Source organism: Asterias amurensis, chromosome 17, assembly GCF_032118995.1.
Source record: "Asterias amurensis chromosome 17, ASM3211899v1".
NCBI lineage: Eukaryota > Metazoa > Echinodermata > Asteroidea > Forcipulatida > Asteriidae > Asterias > Asterias amurensis.
In genome coordinates this window covers 13,374,376-13,393,303 of record NC_092664.1, presented here as the reverse complement: position 1 = coordinate 13,393,303, position 18,928 = coordinate 13,374,376, and the positions used below count along the sequence as shown (strand labels likewise).

The window sequence follows — 18,928 nt, the reverse complement described above, 5'->3', positions numbered from 1 at the left end:
TTATTGTTGATGTCTGCTTTGATCTTGTCGACACAGTCCTAAAGAAGAAAAATCATTCACTGACTATTCTATTGACATTTGTGTACATGTAAATTTTTTTTAACATAATTTTTAAAGCCATTTTATGGCTATTACCTTTATTCATTTTAATGTGTATTATTACATATGGGTAGACTTTTATAGTGTACTTTCTGGTATTTTTTATTATATATTTTTTTGTTGTAGATTTTTACAGTGTATTTTCTGGTATTTTTTATTAGATATTTTTATTGTAGATTTTTACAGTGTATTTTCTGGTATTTTTTATTAGATATTTTTATTGTAGATTTTTATAGTGTATTTTCTGGTATTTTTTATTAATACTTAATTGTTCAGCACGTTAAAAAAAAAAAAAAAAATTACATTGGAATTTGCGCTAAATAAAAATGAATGTGGAATAATGTTTTGTATTTTAGATTTTAGACCTAATTGCATTTTTAATATTTCTGGATTTCTATTTATTAAGCTTGTTTACTAACTGGTTGAATGTTTTACATTCAAAACGCCCTCTGTTGAAAAAACACAGTATATGTCATGTTTTGCCGGGCAAAAAGACGCGTAGTCATGGTAAGATTGCATACACTTTCTAGCTGGCTGCCAAAACACGAAGGTTTTGCCCGGCGGTATGCGCGCGAATCATGTTATGATTGTCGTGTGACGTCAGAGGTCACATCGTCTATAAGTTTTGGTATTATTATTATTATTATTATTATTATTATTATTATTATTATTATTATTATTATTATTATTATTATTATTAATAAATTATGATTATTTATATTATGAATTTGCTTTTCTTCCCTGTCAGGTTTCCTTGGTTGGTTTTCTCTGGTTGATGGGTTTGTATATCTCCAGTTTATCCTCTTGTTTAGGAGGTCTATATGGAGCCCCACGGATCCTACAGTGTATAGCCAATGAGAACGTCATACCTATCATCAAAGTCCTCGGACATGGGGTGAGTGAAAACTTTTACACTGTGCTTTAACCCTTTCACAAGGCGGTCGCTACCGACCACCAAAAACACATCAAATTGGACTTGGATAAACCAATTCATGATAACTTCAACACCCATATACATGTACATGTATGCTGCCCTTATTCGGTTGTTTAGAGCGATTGTTGAGCTTTCGTTTGATGTATGTGATGTTCAATAGGGGGCGCTAGTAGCAAACTTTGAGAAAACACGGTTAAAATTGTTTTTTGTTTTTTTAAATTAATCTATGCACTAAAGGGTTAAAGGAATGGGTATCATACTTTAATCATAACTCCACATACCTTGCAGGAAAAATACTGTGCGCTTTGATACTCCACCTAGGGGTGTGAAACAGGGCTATCTAAGAACCGAGTATTATTTAGTCAATTGCACATTTTAAGTACAACTGTAATATTAAAGGAACACGTTGCCTTGGATCGGACGAGTTGGTCTATGAAAAGCGTTTGAAACCGTTTGTTATAAAATGCATATGGTTGGAAAGATGTTTTAAAAGTGGAATATAATGATCCACACAAGTATCACTCAAAATTGCACGGTTTTCATTTTACGTCGTGAACTAACATGGTCGGCCATTTATGGGAGTCAAAGTTTTGACTCCCATAAATGGCTGACCGTGTTTGTCGACGAGGTAAAACGAAAACCACGCAATTTCGAGGCATAATTGTGTAGATCATTGTATTCTACTTTTACAACATCTTTCTAACCATATCGATTTTATAACAAACGGTTACAGGACGCTTTTCAAAGACCAACTCGACCGATCCAGGCAACGTGTTCCTTTCAAATACTTTGATTTCAAAGATATATACTCATACCATTGTTAAATTGAATTAATGATGAATTACCGAAAGAATTTTTTTTACTATGTAGTTGCTTATGTAAAACTATTAAGTAATTAAGTAATTATGAAAGGGTATTCAGCAACATTTTAGAGGCAAGTTGTTCAAGAGAAATTAAAACTATCTTCAAACTTAACTTGTTTTCCTAGAATAATTTGCTGCTTGTTGTTCTGATCTCACTTTCATGCATCTTTTGCTCCTACATCATTTTAAAAATTACTTCTTTTGTGTCATTCTTGATTGTTTTTACAGAAAGGACCAAATAAGGAGCCTATATTTGCTTCTCTTGTGGTGTGTTTTGTGGCTATTTTATTCATCTTCATCGGGCATGTGAATGAGTTGGGTCCAATTGTGACGATGCCGTTTCTAGTCACCTATGCAGGTAAGTCTCTCGGGATCAAGTTATTTCTAAATGTCGTTAAAAAATGAAAGATCGCCCAACATCACAAGCCCATCCCAATTCAACCAATGCCAACCCAGACACCTGGGCCCAATTTCATGGCTCTGCTTACCGCTGAATTCTGCGCTTATGATCACCATTCTCCGCTTACTTACGTGCAAGCACCGAGTTTCTGCGCTAGCCTTGTAAGCTTAGAATACCTAGTAACGGGGAGTACGCACGCGCAGAAGCCAAAATTCGCCGCTTACCCGTGAAATACACTTGCTTGTAAGCACAAAATTCCCTGCTTTCGTAAGCGCCGATTCTGTGCTTACGGTAAGCAGAGCCGTGAAATTGGGCCCTGGTGTCAGGAATGTGATAGGTTAATTTGAAAACAAACTAAACACTCGAAAGCATGCAAGCTCGAAAACTTGCAAGCATGAAGCCCATTATTAACATTTGTCTTTGGTTTTAAAAGCCCGACTCTGCAATCTGGGGTGTTATTATGGTTTATTATAAAAAAAATTAAAATTTAATCTTTAAAAAAAAAAAAGTTCTTTTGTTTTCAGGGCAAAAAAAACACATGGAATTATTTAGAAATCTCGTCCATGTCATTTATATACATGTAAAAGCCTCAAAACAAGACTCTTTATCTGAGTTTTATGAGTTTTATTCATCAGTATTATCGGCCAATTGGTGTGTGACACCTCTATTTTGAGTCTTATTAGAAGTATCCCATAATTAACAAAAACATGAATCACCTTTCCTACATGTGAACCTTTTTTGTTTTTAACTCTTTGAAGGAATGGACTATGCCTACTTCTCCCTCGCTATGAGTTACGACAAAGAAAAAGCGGCCGGTCACGGCAAGAAGAAAGAGAAGGACAGCCTCCTCGCGCACGTCATCAACAAAAGCGACGACAAAGGTTACGGCGCCCTCAAGGGTGATGCGACCAAAGACGACGACATGAAGGAATTTAAAGAAGATATTGAAAAAGCTGAGAAGTTGTTTCCTAGAAAGGATGGACCAGCAGGAGGTGCAGAACCGAGCGGAGACTATGATGGATGGTCTAAGACTAAAGGAGGGGGTGATGGTCCGGTTGATGTTAGTGATAAGGAAGGACTGCTCGACAGAGATGATGGGCAGGAGAAACATGGTGAGTTGACTCAACACAATTTTCAAAACTGTGAAGCCATTTGCAAGTTTGGCTGTAAATCGCACTGGACACCTTGGGTAATTGTCAAAGACCGATAAAATTTAACAAACCTGTGAAAATTTGAACTCAATTGGTCGTCAAAGTTGCGCCTGAATAAGGGATAAACAAAACACCCTTGTTACACAAATTTGTGTGCTTTCAGATGCCTAAAAAAGTCTTCAGGCAAAAAAAAAGTCTTTAAATATTTTAGTGAGAAATTACATCTTTCTCAAAAACTACGTTAGACAGAGACGATGGGTAAGAGAAACATGGTGAGTCGTTAGTCAAGAGGCAAGACACTGCTCTAGAATTGCAAAGGTTGTGGGTTTGAAAACCACCTGAGTAACATGCCTGTGAGCTCGGGAAAGTACTGAGTATACAGTGCGAACACACATCGGTGTACATTGGTAAAACCAAAATTAATACTATGTTTAGATGTGACGATAATTTATAAGCTTTGTCTTGTTTGGTTTCCCATCAGATCAAAATCAGCCGTTTGCCACGGTGGATCGCATGCCAACGTCTTGGTACTCCAGATTCTGCAATAGATGGGTGTCATTTCTTGGGGTGAGTTTAAGTTGTAACCATGGTAACAGTGTTTACAGATACAAGGATTCCCACAAAACATCAAACCGGGCACTCTTCATCTCCCAAAGGTTTTTATGCATCTGCTCCAAACCTTTGGAACAATCTTCCATATATCTAACACGTCATGCTATTTCACTTACTTACTATTGGTTATTGTCAACGACCAGTCTTCTCACTCGGTGTATCTCAACACATGCATTAAATAACAAACCTGTGAACATTTGAGCTCAATTGGTCTTCGAAGTTACGATATAATAATGAAAGAAATACTTAAAACTATCAACAGCTCCCCGTTGCTCGTAATCAAGTAAGGTTTTATGCCAATAATTATTTTGAGTAATTACCAATAGTGTCCACTGCCTTTAAAAGTCACCTTTTCCATACTTATTTTTCTTACTAGCAAATTACTAGACTATTTATTTCATTCTTGTTCCTTTGTATTGTTAATTGTTGATTGCTTGTACGTTAACGATGTAAAACGTTGTGGTACCTTTTCTGTGTAAGAACGCTTATTATTATTATTATTATATTTATATATTTAGGTGTACTTTAAAAAAAAAAAAAAAGAAAATAAAATAAAATTCCCCTGGAGGGAGAAATTTATTCGAACTTCTTTAATATCCAAAACTACACAAACTGCTTGTAAAACCAGCTACTTTAAGAAAAAGAATAAAACTAAACAGCAAATGGCAAAAACAAGACTTTTTATGAATGTCATTTTAGTTAGTACTTACATGTAGCAATAAAAAAGGCTCCCATTATGTATTGAACTTATCTAAGTTGTTATTCTTAACGAAGATCACAAAGTTTGTAAATTTTAATAAAATTTCAAAATTTCAAACTTCCTTCAGGTCCTGGCAGCCATCGTGATCATGTTTGCAATCCAGTGGGGCTATGCTCTTGCCAATGTATCAGTTTATCTAATTCTCTATATCTACATCGGTCAAGCTAATCCGGGCGTTAAGCCGGGTATCTCAGAATTCAAGTTCTTCCAGTGGATCAAGTCACTGTTCAACAGGATATGCAGGTAAGTGATTAGCGAATCTGCTAAGCGGGAACTGTCGCTTCTAGACAGCTAGAGGAATTGATAGATTATTTGGTTTTATCCATACACCGATGTTTGTAAAGCACTGTATACAAGGTACATATGAGATTTGAGCCATTGCATAGTACTGTATCAATATATATTTGCTTTGAGGTAACACCATGTGGTTATCTACTTGCCAGGACGTAGAATATAACACAAGACAGTTCTCTATAGAACAAAAACTACCTGACAAGTAGATGCACACATGGTGTTACCGCATACCAAATATAAGGTACATTTACTTGCTCGAGTGAAAAAATCCACTGGCATATTACTTGGGTGGGATTCAAACCCTCGACCTTTGCAATTCTAGAGCCGATGTCGTACTACTAGACCACCGAGATCGCCCAGTAGGTTCGAATCCCACTTGAGTAAATATGCCTTTTGGGGTTTTTTCAACAGGATTCTGACACACATCTGTGTATGGGTGATTCCAAGTATATTTTTATCCCGATACAACTTTTACATCTATGAAAAGACTTTAGTTTGCAAACAAATATTTGTGTAAGCTAACGCTTGGTAACTTTAGCTGGTAACCGGTTTTTGCTTAGTCAAACCCTCTTTGTGCTTACTAAAAGTTGTTAACTCATGTGCTCTTAATCAAGTTAAATCTGCATGGAGATTTGAAATTTAGTCGCTGTTCCTTTCTGCTTTATTGACTTGTCTTTCTCACTTTTACTTTTCTGTTTCATTTTCAACCGATATTTTCTTACTTTGCTCTTTGTTTTCGTTAGCTTGAAGGTCATGTGAATGTATTAATCTATGTATTCTTTGACCTTTGCCCTTTGACCTCAAGCTTTGTACTCATTCCATTTTATGTACAAGGTGTGATATAATATAAAATAAGGAGCTTTTGTTAAAAGAAAACACTGTATTTGTACTTAATTTGTTAACCTGTTAGGAAATTTTAACTTTCAAGGCCCGGTTCACACTTCCTGCGAATGCGAAGTGAATTTTGACATCACATGGCTGCAAATATTTCACAGGAGTTGATGACAGTTAAATAGTTGCGAATGGTGTCAAAATTCAATTTGCATTTGCAGGAAGTATAAACTGGGATTCAGGCAAAATGGGTGTAGATTTTTTTAGTCGGGGTCATCTTCAGATCAAGTAAAGGTCAAGCTCAACTGGTCAGACTTCATATGGATTCTGCATGTGGAATGGCTGTCATGTCAACGGTGATGGGTCTTGAGAATTTCTTCAATCTTCAATCTCTCTTATCGCTGGATGAAACCCTGGGAGGCCGGTTTATAGTTGGTCGCGCGATGGTTGAGCGATGGAAATCTTGACTCGCGATAAAAAAAGACACGGTTTTTAGGCCTCAGCGATGACTATGAACTGTGTCGCGTAGCGAAATTCCCATCGCACGACCATACCGCGACCGACTATAAACCGGCCATAAGACTGGCTCATTCTTCCTGCAAATGTAAAGCGAATTTTGACATCACATGGCTGTTTTCGCAGTGAATGTTTCTCTTCAGTTAAACACAGTTCAACTGTTGCAAGTTATTGGTTGCAAATTTGTGATGTCAAAACTCGTATCGAATTGGCATTCACAGGAAGTATGAACCAGGCTTTACTCCCTAAGCTATCTCTCCGCTCTGTAGTAACTAAGCACCAGAGCTGACAACTCTCCCTGATTCTGCAGACAGTTCCCTGTAAATAAAGCCATGTTATGATGAGCACATTTCAAAATCTTTCTGATCATTGAAATATCAAACGTATGCAAGAGACGGCGAGTGGATTTGGATAAAATTCTAAATTTAACAAAAGCATTTGATTATCAGATTAGAATAAGTTTGCAATGTACAGCTTACTTTGTACAAAAAGGAAATTACTTTACTCAAAACCAATACGGTACCATCTCTTTAATATATGCTACTTTATTCAAATTTACTACTTTGATATTTTACGGTGACGGTAACAGACGGTTCAAGGGTTCTTTCATGCTACTAATTTGAAATCAACTTGCAAACCAATGTACCATCTCTTTAATATGCTGATTTGATCAAATTTTCTGCTTTTATATTTTATGGTGATGGTAACAAATGGTTCAAGGTTCTTTTTCCTAATCTAGTCATGCTACATACCGGTAATTAAAATAAATTTGCATGAAACTTCTTCAAACACAGGTGGTGGTTCAGCCTCAATATGTTGATCAAAAAACTTATTTGTTATATTTGGCTGGTTCTCTTTCCCCCCAAAACCACCACCCTCCTTACCACCCTCACCACAGATCTGGGCCACCCCCACCAGACCAAATCATTCTGACCCCGTTACTCCCCACCCCGGGGATGATCGAAGAACGACAGATCACGGAGGAGAATGGAGACTTCCAAGGGCGTAGTCGTTATCACCACTCGCGTATCATGAGTTCAGGGGACCAGTTAGATTGGGAATATGAACCAGATGGACTGCTAGAGAAGGGGGACCAGTTAAATGATGCGTACCATTAAAGGCAACTGGACACCTTTGGTAATTGTCAAAAGACCAGTATTCTCAGTTGGTGTATCCCAACATCAAGTGCATAATATTACAAGGCTTTGAAAATTTAGACTAAATTGGTCATCGGAGATGCAAGAGAATAATGAAAGAAAAACACCATTGTTGCACAAATTTGTGTGCTTTCAGATGCCTAATAAAAGGCTTCAGGCTGGAAGTCTTTAAATAATTTGAGTGAGAAATAACCACTTTCTCAAAAACTATGTTACCAATGGGGGAGCCATTTCTCACAATGTTTAATACTATCAAAAGGTCTCCATTGCTCTTTACCAAGTAAAATGTTATGCTAATAATTATTTTGAGTAATTACCAAAAGTGTCCAGTGCCTTTAACATCAGGTTTTCTTTATTAGTAAATCTTGTTCTTCATGATGAGGCTAGGTGGGATTGGTGACTTATTTGCAGAGGGAACAACGTCTTTGGGGGAAATGTGAAATATTTTAAGGGGGTACCGAGCGAGGACCAGGGGCATAGGGGCAAAGGCCTCTCTTGTCCCCATGAAATGTCTAAACTAACTTTACTAAACATTCTTGGTTACTTAACAAGCTCAGAAACTTTGCATGATGATTGATGACTTTAAGCATGATGATTGCAAGATTTTCATGCCGACTGCGCAAATCATAGCTATCAGCGCGTAATCTAAGCGCGCACGCGTACACACAACCCACGCGCCTCGAACAGATTTTTCACAAGGTTTTGGAGAAAAAAAAATTCAAACCTCGAATTCTCACTTATTAAACTGTATTTGTTAACGTTTTTTAACAACAGGGCATTTATGAATGGGAATAAAAGAGTAGTGACTCGCTCTTCAACGTTCATTTAAAAACTTGCAGGGTTGTTGCGGTGCAATAGAGGCCCTCGCCTTCGGTTTGGGCCTTTATCACACGGCTGCCGACCCTGCCGGCTTTAAACGTATGTTGAAGAACTCGTCGCTACCCTTTTATTCCCTTATTTATCCTTAGACTGGTCACAACTCTTTATTCAAATTATTCATATTTCAACTCATTATGTACTTGACTTCCGTTGTTCATAAAATAAGGTATTTGTTTTTTGATTTTTTAGTTATGGTTTGTCGGCTCAGTGCTTTAACTTTTTTTTAATTGCAATTTCAAACTCATAAATCAAAAGGTTTTTAAGGGACAAATGCCTGTACATGTACGTTTGAAGAAAAAAAATCCAAATCCACAAGTTAATGTTTTTCTTAGGTTTTTTTTGCTTACAACTAACATTGTGGGTTTTAATTATCATAAAAGTTAACTTAACTTTTATGATAATTAAAACCCACAATTTACTAACAATTTAGTCACATTTTGAAATATTAGCGATGTTACTTAATATAGCTACTGGAATATTTTCAAATAATTAGAAAAAATATAAGCAAATTTCCAGATTTTTTGGTTTTCTTGGTGAAGTTTAGATTCAAAACTGAGTGGAAGAAATTTATTCGAAATCTTTAAACAAAAGTTGTGTCGTGATATATTTTATTCTAAAAACGGGTTGTATGTATAACACAACCAAATAACACCAAATAACTTCTTTTGGTATATATGGCCGAGAAACAGTTACATAGGAAGAACCTAGAAATATGTACCGGAGAACTCTGAGCTCGGCCGCCCTCTGTGTCATCTGTGGTCTACGTGTATAGATACCATGCATTTCGGTGTATGGCAAAATCATCACCACGTGACATGCGTGTATGGCAAATTGACATCGCACATAGACCATTTCTACTTTCATTGGTCAATGTTCATGAAGTCTATTGTACATGTGTATTGCAAAATATTTTGTCACTTTTGGCAAAATATTTTGCCACTTTACAATTAAATTTGCCACTTTACAATTAAATTGGTCTACAACAAACCTGCACGCATAATGACGCACTCTGCGTTCTCCGGGTTTTTATTTTATTTTATGGAGAAGTAACTGTCTAGCCATAGTCACTATTAAACCAAAGCCACTAGCCAAAGTCACTAAGCCAATGCCCTCAATGTGAATGGAATAGAGTGCACAAAGCGTCATCAAACGCCATGTTAGATGATAAACAATAGGAAAAAGTTCATGCCTGTACGCTCTGCGCTTAACTCTCATCAAATAATAGCTTTTCGTCAAAGATGGTGTTCAATGACGTCATATGCGATCCATCTATACTGTACAATCATAAGCTGTGTGTATTTGCTACTTGCACAGATTTTTCATGTGTGTGTAGATCCTTGTCTTTGGATGAAAGTGTTGAGGCCCGGTCCCACTGCAGCGATAACGAGAACGATTACGATCACGACGCAAAGAGAACGCATTCTATTTGTTGAATTGCTCCACGCAGAATACGCACATGCTCATTCAACCAATAGAATGCGTTCTCTTGGCGTCGTTGTCAATATCGTTCTCGTTATTGCTGCAGTGGGACCGGGCCTTTATTGTATTACCATGATAATACAGAGTTATATTTTACTTTTATTCATTGATGTTCCCGATTTGAAGGTCTACACACAAATGGCTCACTGTGCAAGGGGCAAATACTATGATTTTACTGAAGTAGTTATTTGATTTATTTAAAGACACTGAACACTATTGGTAATTGTCAAAGACCAGTCTTCTCACTTGCTGTATCTCAACATATGCATAAAATAACAAACCTGTGAAAATTTGAGCTCAATCGGTCGTCGAAGTTGCGAGATAATGATGAAAGAAACACCCTTGTCACACGAAGTTGTGTGCATTCAGATGCTTGATTTCGAGACCTCAAATTCTAAACTTGAGGTCTCGAAATCAAATTCATGGAAAATTACTTCTTTCTCGAGAACTACTCCACTTCAGAGGGAGCCGTTTCTCACAATGTTTTATACCATCAACCTCTCCCAATTACTCATCACCAAGAAAGGTTTTATGCTGATAAATATTTTGAGTAATTACCAATAGGTTTCCACTGCCTTTAAAGATCACAAGTTATTTCATTATGTATTTTAGAGGTATATTGTTAAGAGGTTCATTGAACGATGTACTAAGAAGTATTGGGAGGTACTAATTTTGATTATTGATTGTTTATTATTGGTTATTTATTTATTGATACCAAGAAGTGCTAAGAAGTATAAAGATGTATTCATAAATACCTCGGACAGTTTCGCTATTCCTATTGGTCGAGAGCAACGGCCGGGACATTTGTGCCACATCACGCGATATGCGCGACTCCCACAGCATTCCCTTATAAAGAGGTGTTTACCCGAGGGTGGCGGAGGGCCTTACCATTTCATAGCTGGAGGGGTGTTGTGTTGAAAGAAATCATTGAACAATTATAATTTTTGCATTTAATTGTTGATGTTTTTAACCGAAAAGGTATTTATGATTGGGAATCAAAGTGTGTTGAATCGGTTTTCAACTAGTGGTTTAAACCCGCCGAGGCCTGGTTCTTTATAATTTACCTCGACTTTGTCTCAGTAAAATGATCAAGAACCAGGCCTCGTTGGGATTAAACCACTAGTTGAAAACCTCTTCACCACACATTGATTCCCTTAGTAATGTACTAAAAGATGTACATGTACATGTACAGAGTGCCATGGCCGTCTGGTTAAGAGCATGGAATTCAAGTTCTGGTGGTTAAGTCACCGGAGGGTGGGTTCGGATCCTAGTCCCAGGTTTTAATTTGGTTTCAGTATTGGATGCCATGCCTTAGTAACATGCACAAGAAATAAACACAGAGTACATATGTGCATTGCTATATGAAAATAAAGAATACCAGTGCAATTATAAAACAGATTTTGAAGCAAAATATACTTGTTACCTACTATAAGGCCACAATTGGATCAAGTTGTTTGTGTTACATATAGACTGAAATTATATTTTTAATTTCAAGTACATCTTTTTATATAGAATTTTAAAAGAAGATTTGATTTCTTGGGAAAAATTTTATGGTTTTGCACAGTCTATATATTGATTAAAAGGGGACAATTGCAATAATTATATGTCTATTATTAATATATTCTTGAAATAATGATGAATAATATTAAAAGTCTAACCAAATTTCTCAGTAGAAACATTTGTTTAAACCAGTTGTTCTATTTGTTTTTAGTTGACATAATACAATTCTAGTAAGATTTGCATTAACACTATAGAAGTATTATCTCTCGAAAGAGTTTTGGTGGTTTTTAAAAGAAAGAAATGTTGGTGTTGCAACAACTGAACTTGGTGTTCAACAACTTGATGTTTTGATCAGTATGCTCTGATTTTCTTCAGGAAAAAGTTGATACATGATTTCACATTGATTCCTACTTAATGTATATTTCTTTTGAATCAACGGACATCATTTCACAATTTCTGGTTTGGGATGATGATTTGAAATTTTTCAATGAAAAGGAATCTATCTGGGTTTTTGGTTTTAAAAAGGTATAGCTGAGCAAAGCGCATGTGTTCTTGTTATGCATGTTAACCCTCGATCACAATTAGCATGCAGATTAGGCCAAGTAAAAAAAGATACATGTTTAGCGTCCCCGCCCGCTTCCTTTTTACAGGACGCCTCCTTTTTTATTTTATTTTTTATGCGTATTTTTTTATGCACATTTTTTTTTTTTTTTTTTAAGGGTTATTTTAAATGATCTCAGCAAAAACAATCTGAATGTCTTGTCTGAATGCATCGACTAAATTGTTTCATTTACGTTTTGTGTATTTCAGCAGTAGAAAAAACAATGGATATTTGACATTTTAACAAAGAATGGCGGCCATCTTGAAATAAAAAATAAAAAGCTCCTCTTCCTCCTTTTTTTTGAAAAACCCGGACGTTAAACAAGGTTCTTTTACTCGGCCTTACACTTGGCAACCACTCTAGTAGCTTGGAGCACAAAGTAAAAATAAACAATTTGCGAACACCAGATTTTCAAACTTTGAAAGGTTTCTACTTGCACTCACTTTACCCTAGACTTCCATTTACTAAGGTGTTATACAGAATCGGTGAGGATTAACAAAACTAATTTATTGTTTAAAAATAGTCTGCAAATTTTAATTCTCAATTTTGAAAGTAAAGAAATTGGAAGACTGATTTTACAAACTTTTCGGAAATTATATTTTATAGCATTTTTTTGAAATTCTGCTTCCATGCAGGTCATTAAAAAAAAGTTAATGGTGTGTATCAAAAAATCATTTTTTTTATAAAAATAAATTTCACTTTAACAAAATGCAACACTTTGAAAAACAAAGCATTTTTTTTACATCTCAACTTGTAGACCTTAAATATCCCTTTTCTTCCTCAGAGCCAAACTTGACATAGCTGCATTTTCTTGCAGATGACATACATGTATTATTGATAAACTCTTCTTTCCATGCAAATGAATTGTATCAATGTTTACATGCTAATGACTTGTTTTTTTCCTTCTCCCCCCTCCCTCAAATAGGAGATCCCCGCCCCCAGAAGAGCAGATGATTGTCCACTCACAAAACTTCGCACCACAAATCATGACTGAACAGCTCACTGAAGATAATCAAGATTTTGCCTCCAGAGGGCGCTATCACCAATCTATGGTCAACAATGCCAACTTTGATGACTTTGAATACGGCCAAGAGCAGTAAAGGGAAACTATACAGGTCTAATGAATATGTAAATGATAATCTATGAATATTTAAACTAAGGTCATATGAATATTGATTAGGTCTACAGTAGATACGTATTAATTTGTGTTTCACTCGATTCATTTCATATTTTTATAAACAATGGTCAACAATTTGTTTCAGGACTAAGGGAAGAGTTGTGTTAATTCTTTAGAGACCATAGTGGCCATAAACAGCTCGTACTGAAATGCCCATAGCGGTTGAAAATGGCTGCAAGATATGACCTACTTTATCCTGATTTGATATTTTTTCTGTGTGTGATACATTGTATCCCTTAAAGCCATTGGACCCTTTCGGTTTAGAAAAAAAATAAAAGTTCACAGATTTACAAATAACTTACACGGTTTACAGAAGGCAATGGTGAAAGACTTCTCTTGAAATATTGTTCCATGAAATGCTTTTACTTTTTGAGAAAACAGCAAAACAATATAAATTCTCGTTAACGAGAATTACGGATTTATTTTAAACACATGTCATGACACGGCGAAACGCGCGGAAACAAGGGTGGGTTTTTCCGTTGTTTTCTCCCAACTCCGATGACCGATTGAGCCTAAATGTTCACAGGTTTGTTATTTGATATAGAAGTTGTGGTACACAAAGTGTGGGCCATGGACAACACTGTTTACCGAAAGGGTCCAATGGCTTTAATAACAGTACTTTGTTTCTACGACAAAACATAGTACTTTGTTTCTACGACAAAACAAAGTTTCTGCAGGGTTTTATAGGGTTTTTTTTATTCTTTGAGTAGGACACTTTTACAACAATAAATTGTTTTAAAAGTCAAGGAAACGAGATGTGGGCGTATTGTGTGGAATTGATACTCCACATAGCCTGGAACATACTGCCTTTGTATGCGAATGTGATATGAATTTTGGAAACACATTAATTTGCCACAAATAATTTGCATCAGTTAACTTTTGGCTGCGAAAACATGGCTCTGACCTAAGCAGCTCTGTGAAATTTGGCGCTTCTTTTTGCCTCAGTGAAGGCGCAGTATGAAAGTGTTACGACATAATGTAAGGGGTCTATTAGATGGACGTACATGTGCTAAGCAAAAGTGTTGTTCTTACCAAAAGTACAAGATTTATGAAATGGGGGGCCATGGAGAGAGAGATCGGTGACAAGCAGCCAGATTTGATGTATTCATCTAAGATTTCAGATTTTTAGTTTTGAACCCAATTCAAGAATTGGTTCGCCGTTGAGTTAACTATAAAGTGAATGTAAACTTTGTATAGATAAGTAGTCTATAAAAAAAAGAGCAAGAGAAAACTGAACTTGGAAAAAAAAATAGTTTTGTATATATACATGGAATCATATTAGCAGCTGTAAAAATGACTATAAATAAATAAAAGTAGGATGCTTAGCCAGTAAATATCATAATGTAATTTAGTTTGTAAGCAGGAAAAAAATGCCTAGCAAGTTTGCAAACCAAATTGATTTGCTTGCTAGCAAAAATGTTAGCAGGGCACCATTTAGCAGCAATGTAAATTGAATGGCATTTTATTCTTTAGTTGCCTGACGTACATGCGCAAATGGCATAATTTCCTGCTAACTTTTGAAGTATGCTTAGCTACAAGTAAGCGCAGAATCTCTAGCACGGATTTGTTTACAGTATGTAGTTGTAAATAAATTATACTTAAGTTGTAAGTAGAAAGCTTTTAACCAAAGTGTAGGAAGGTCACACTAGTAATATAGTATTTTTTTGTATATTGTTTAACAGGGTACAGGCATTGTAATTAGTCTATGGTTTCGTCTCAGTACTTTAATGATTGTGTTCAAGTACTTCAATAATTGTGTTCAAGAACTACTTAAAGAAAACTGTTAAACAACTGATATTTTTCAACTTTTATGATTTTCATTTTTAAAAACACTGGTATGTTTTAGGGGATGTCGCACAAGGCAGATTACTGCTCCAAAAAGAATTCATTTATGTTTCTGTTTTCTGTCAGGGCCAAACAGTTTAGGGCTGTGGACTCAAGACCTGTAATTTACAGATTGTGGCTTTGAATCCTGACCTGAGCAGTCCGGACACTTGTGTCCTTGAGCACAAAGCGATACTTTATACCATAATTACTTCTCTCCAACCAAGAGTACAATTGAGAACTGGGGAGTAACCTGTGATGGACTGGCATTTCTGGGGGAATAGAAATATTCTCAGTTGTTTGGAAATGCCAAGGAAGTCGGATATAAACACTGGCCTGATGAGCCATATTGGCTTGGGACAGTCTTTACTTTACTCTAGTTTTCTCATTATTTTCCTGGGCATGTTGAGTTTCAGTCTGTTGTGCTGCCAAAGTATTCATTTTGCATTCAGTGCAGTTGGTTGCCTAAAAGTTGCCTGAAAACGATGCCCTGTGTGACATTGCCTTTAGAAAATGCCAAAACTTAAGCTCTGGGCCCTTTTTTTGTCAACTTGCCGCCCAAAAGGAACAGGCTTACTGCTCAACATATTCACAGTTTTTTGACATTTTTTCTTAAATGGTTTGCCAAAGGTAGTGATTGAAATAATTTATTGTTGATTAGCTTTCTGTATGTTTAGTGTTATAGATTAAAAAAAATGTACTTTTAATATAAGATGAAATTATGTTTATACTGACACACAATTTTAATTTATTCATTTTTGTTTACTTGGCCTGGCATGAAATTGAGTTCTTATTACAATTTATTTTATCATTAAGAATGATATTTTAAAAATAGAAATGGTCACACCATAAGATACTTTCACTTTATGAATGTTTATACATAATATTTTATTATAATATTGAAATATTATATTGAGGATGGGGGTCGTGGTAAAAACCAGTCTTTGTTTTCAAACGATTGATACATCTTGGGGTAAATTTTCATTTCAATATCAAACTTCTTGAATTTTACATTTGTTCTGAATTATTTTCACCTTTGTTTAGTTGCAAAATGTTGCATTTTTGTGACAATTTTCAGGAAAAAAAAAAGACACCCGATTCTTCCAGCTGATTAGATTGACTAAAGATTAAAATGTATAAACGAAAAATAATACGATGTGCAAATGAATTGTGAAATATTATAGTTGATGTACACATGTAAAATGAGTATGGTATATATATTGTATATGTGGATATATAATTTTGTTGAAATTGTACTTAAATTATTGGACGATTAGAGAGAGTTTATTGGTTTTGATTGTGAAAAATTTAGCTGCAGATTTTATCCTTTTAGTTTGAATTCAAATCTATGAAACTTGGTGGCTCACATACAAAAGTGACAATTTAGTGAACGATTTCCCTTACATACATGTAGCAGAGCAAAATGATGTGCAAAATGTCTCAGTTGTTTCTCAACATTTGTATTCATTGTGCACAAAACATTCCAGTCAAAATTGTTTGCCATGCAAAATTGCTGGACGACATCGTTCCCTGCAGAAAAAGTATTGTCAGCTAAATAAGTACAGTTTGCGTTGACACCATGAGAGAAATCTGTTTGGGTAGCAGTGGCTCTGGGAAGAGCCAGTTTCTGCTTGACATTTTTCGATCAGGATACTCAGTATTCTCCGGATGGGACGTAAAGCCGTTGGTCCCATGTGTTGTGTAACGCATGTAAAAGAACCCAGTGCACTTATCGAAAAGAGAAGGGGTTCGCCCCGGTGTTCCTGGTTGTGGCTGCTTAATGCGCCGTAGCACCTTGTAAACCCTTATAAGGTGCTAAATAATTGGGTCTCAGAATTCATCACTGCAATAACCTATCTTTCTGAAAGTTTGTATATACTCAGCGCCTTGAGTACCTTGTTTGGTAGATACATGCGCTATATAAGACTTCGATATTATTATTATATTATTATTATTGAAATATCGATCGGACAACCGGCTCTTCTCACAGAGCCACCACTACTCAAAAGAAATTTCTTACAGTCATGGTTTCACCGCAAACCTAACTTACTACTTCCACCAAAATAGCTTCAAGTCTTATCTTATTGTCACTTAAAAATAGCACTTTCTCTATAAGCTAGAAAACATAGTTGGTGGATTTTGTTTTTTTCAGTATGCAAGTGTCATAATTATTAGTATTACTAAAAAGTACAATCTTAGTTCAATGCTGCTAGATATTTTAGTAAAAATGTTAGATTTTGGCGTATAATTTATGAGTCTCAAACTATTTAACTGAAGTGCAATGTTCATACTTCATTTAACATTCCAAAGTTAATTTCAAAACTAAAAAGTAGACATATTCAGGAACTTCTTTAGCTTGTAGCCAGAAGAGAGGGTGTGTCCTTGTGGATTGGGGTATAGACCAATTCCATTTAAAGGGAAGGTACACGTTTGGTAATTGTCATAGACCAGTGCCCTCACTTGGTGTATCCCATCATAAGCATAAAATAACAAGCCTGTGAAAATTTGAACTCAATTGGTCATCGGAGTTGTTGACCAATGTTGGTCAACACCCTTGTTGGACGAATTTGTGTGCTTTCAGATAGGAATAAAAGACTTCTAGCTAGAAGTCTTTTATTATTTTAGTGAGAAATTACCTCTTTCTCAAAAACTACATTACTTCAGAGGGAGTCGTTTTCCACAATGTTTACTATTACCAACAGCTCCCCAATGCTCATTACCAAGTCAGTTTTAAGTTAATATTTGTTTTGAGTAATTACCAAACGTGTACCTTCCTAAGTCACACAAGGCAATTTACAGGCAACCGGTTCCAGGCAGTCTCCAATAGGAAAACTTGTTCCTATAGTAACAACTATTAGAAGTATCTTGTGCTGCCAAAGTGTTCATTAGTGAGGTTGCTTGCCTCAAAGTTGCCTTAAAAAAATTACCTTTGTGACAAGGCCTTGGCCCAATTTCATGGCTCTGCTTACCGCCGAATTCTGCGCTTACGATCACGATTCCCCGCTTACGTACAAGCGCCGAATTTCTGCGCTAGCCTTGTAAGCGTAGAATGCCTAATAAAGTGGAGTTCATGCGCAGAAGCCAAAATTCGCCGCTAGCCCGTGAAACATGCTTGCCGTAAGCACAGAATTCTCTGCTTCCGTAAGCGCCGATTCTGTGATTACGGTAAGCAGAACCATGAAATTGGGCCCTGTCCATCAACCTTGAGGCCACACAGGGCAAGTAAGGATGATTAGCCTCCCTAATTGTTGCACCAACGGCACTTTTTATCCGGAGGTCGTCGGTTCGAATCCCACACTAGTCAATTCTCTGTTCAACCCCAAATATTATTATTATAGACACACTTGTACACCCAAAATATTGTGCCATGTTTCACTTGCTTGTTTAAATTACTACCAGTTTCTCAACCATTTTAGGAAAGTTGATCATCACCCTTATGGATCTTGACAATTCTCTTAACCATTTATCCAGTATCTATTCCATTGACTTAGTCTTAGTTCAAGGATTTTTTACTCCATTGGGGGCTTGATGTACAACTTGCCACACTATATTGGACTTTATTTGCATTACACATGGGTGTGGTCGGGTGTGGTCGGGTGTGGTTGACAGACAATATGGTGGGCGGGGCTCAATGGATCACTCGGTGAGAAATGTACAACTTGCCAGACCATATTGGACTTTATTCACATTACACATGGGTGTGGTCAGGTGTGGTCGACAGACAATATGTTGGGCGGGGCTCAATGGATCACTCGGTGAGAAATGTAGAGATGTAATAGTCTATAGAGAAAGACTGTATGTTTAATGATAGGGATTATATGCTTCGCATGTATTCAGTACAAGTCGAGACA

General features: G+C 36.2%; 1 protein-coding gene across 2 annotated transcripts in view; it reads left to right on the top strand.

Annotated features, from left to right (window-relative positions):
- LOC139949693 (solute carrier family 12 member 8-like) overlaps positions 1-17,637 on the top strand; it is a 42,819-nt gene extending 25,182 nt beyond the window's left edge. The window contains exons 7-12 of one of the 2 annotated variants that reach the window (XM_071948174.1): positions 848-994; positions 2,125-2,254; positions 3,055-3,408; positions 3,929-4,014; positions 4,887-5,062; positions 13,002-17,637. In XM_071948174.1, the coding sequence (XP_071804275.1) occupies positions 848-994; positions 2,125-2,254; positions 3,055-3,408; positions 3,929-4,014; positions 4,887-5,062; positions 13,002-13,176 (1,068 nt within the window). In that variant the 3' untranslated portion in view covers positions 13,177-17,637. Of the gene's footprint in view, positions 1-847; positions 995-2,124; positions 2,255-3,054; positions 3,409-3,928; positions 4,015-4,886; positions 5,063-7,358; positions 8,411-13,001 lie in introns of those variants that run through there. The other variant, XM_071948173.1, reaches the window with a different exon arrangement.
- The last annotated feature ends 1,291 nt before the right edge of the window (positions 17,638-18,928 follow it).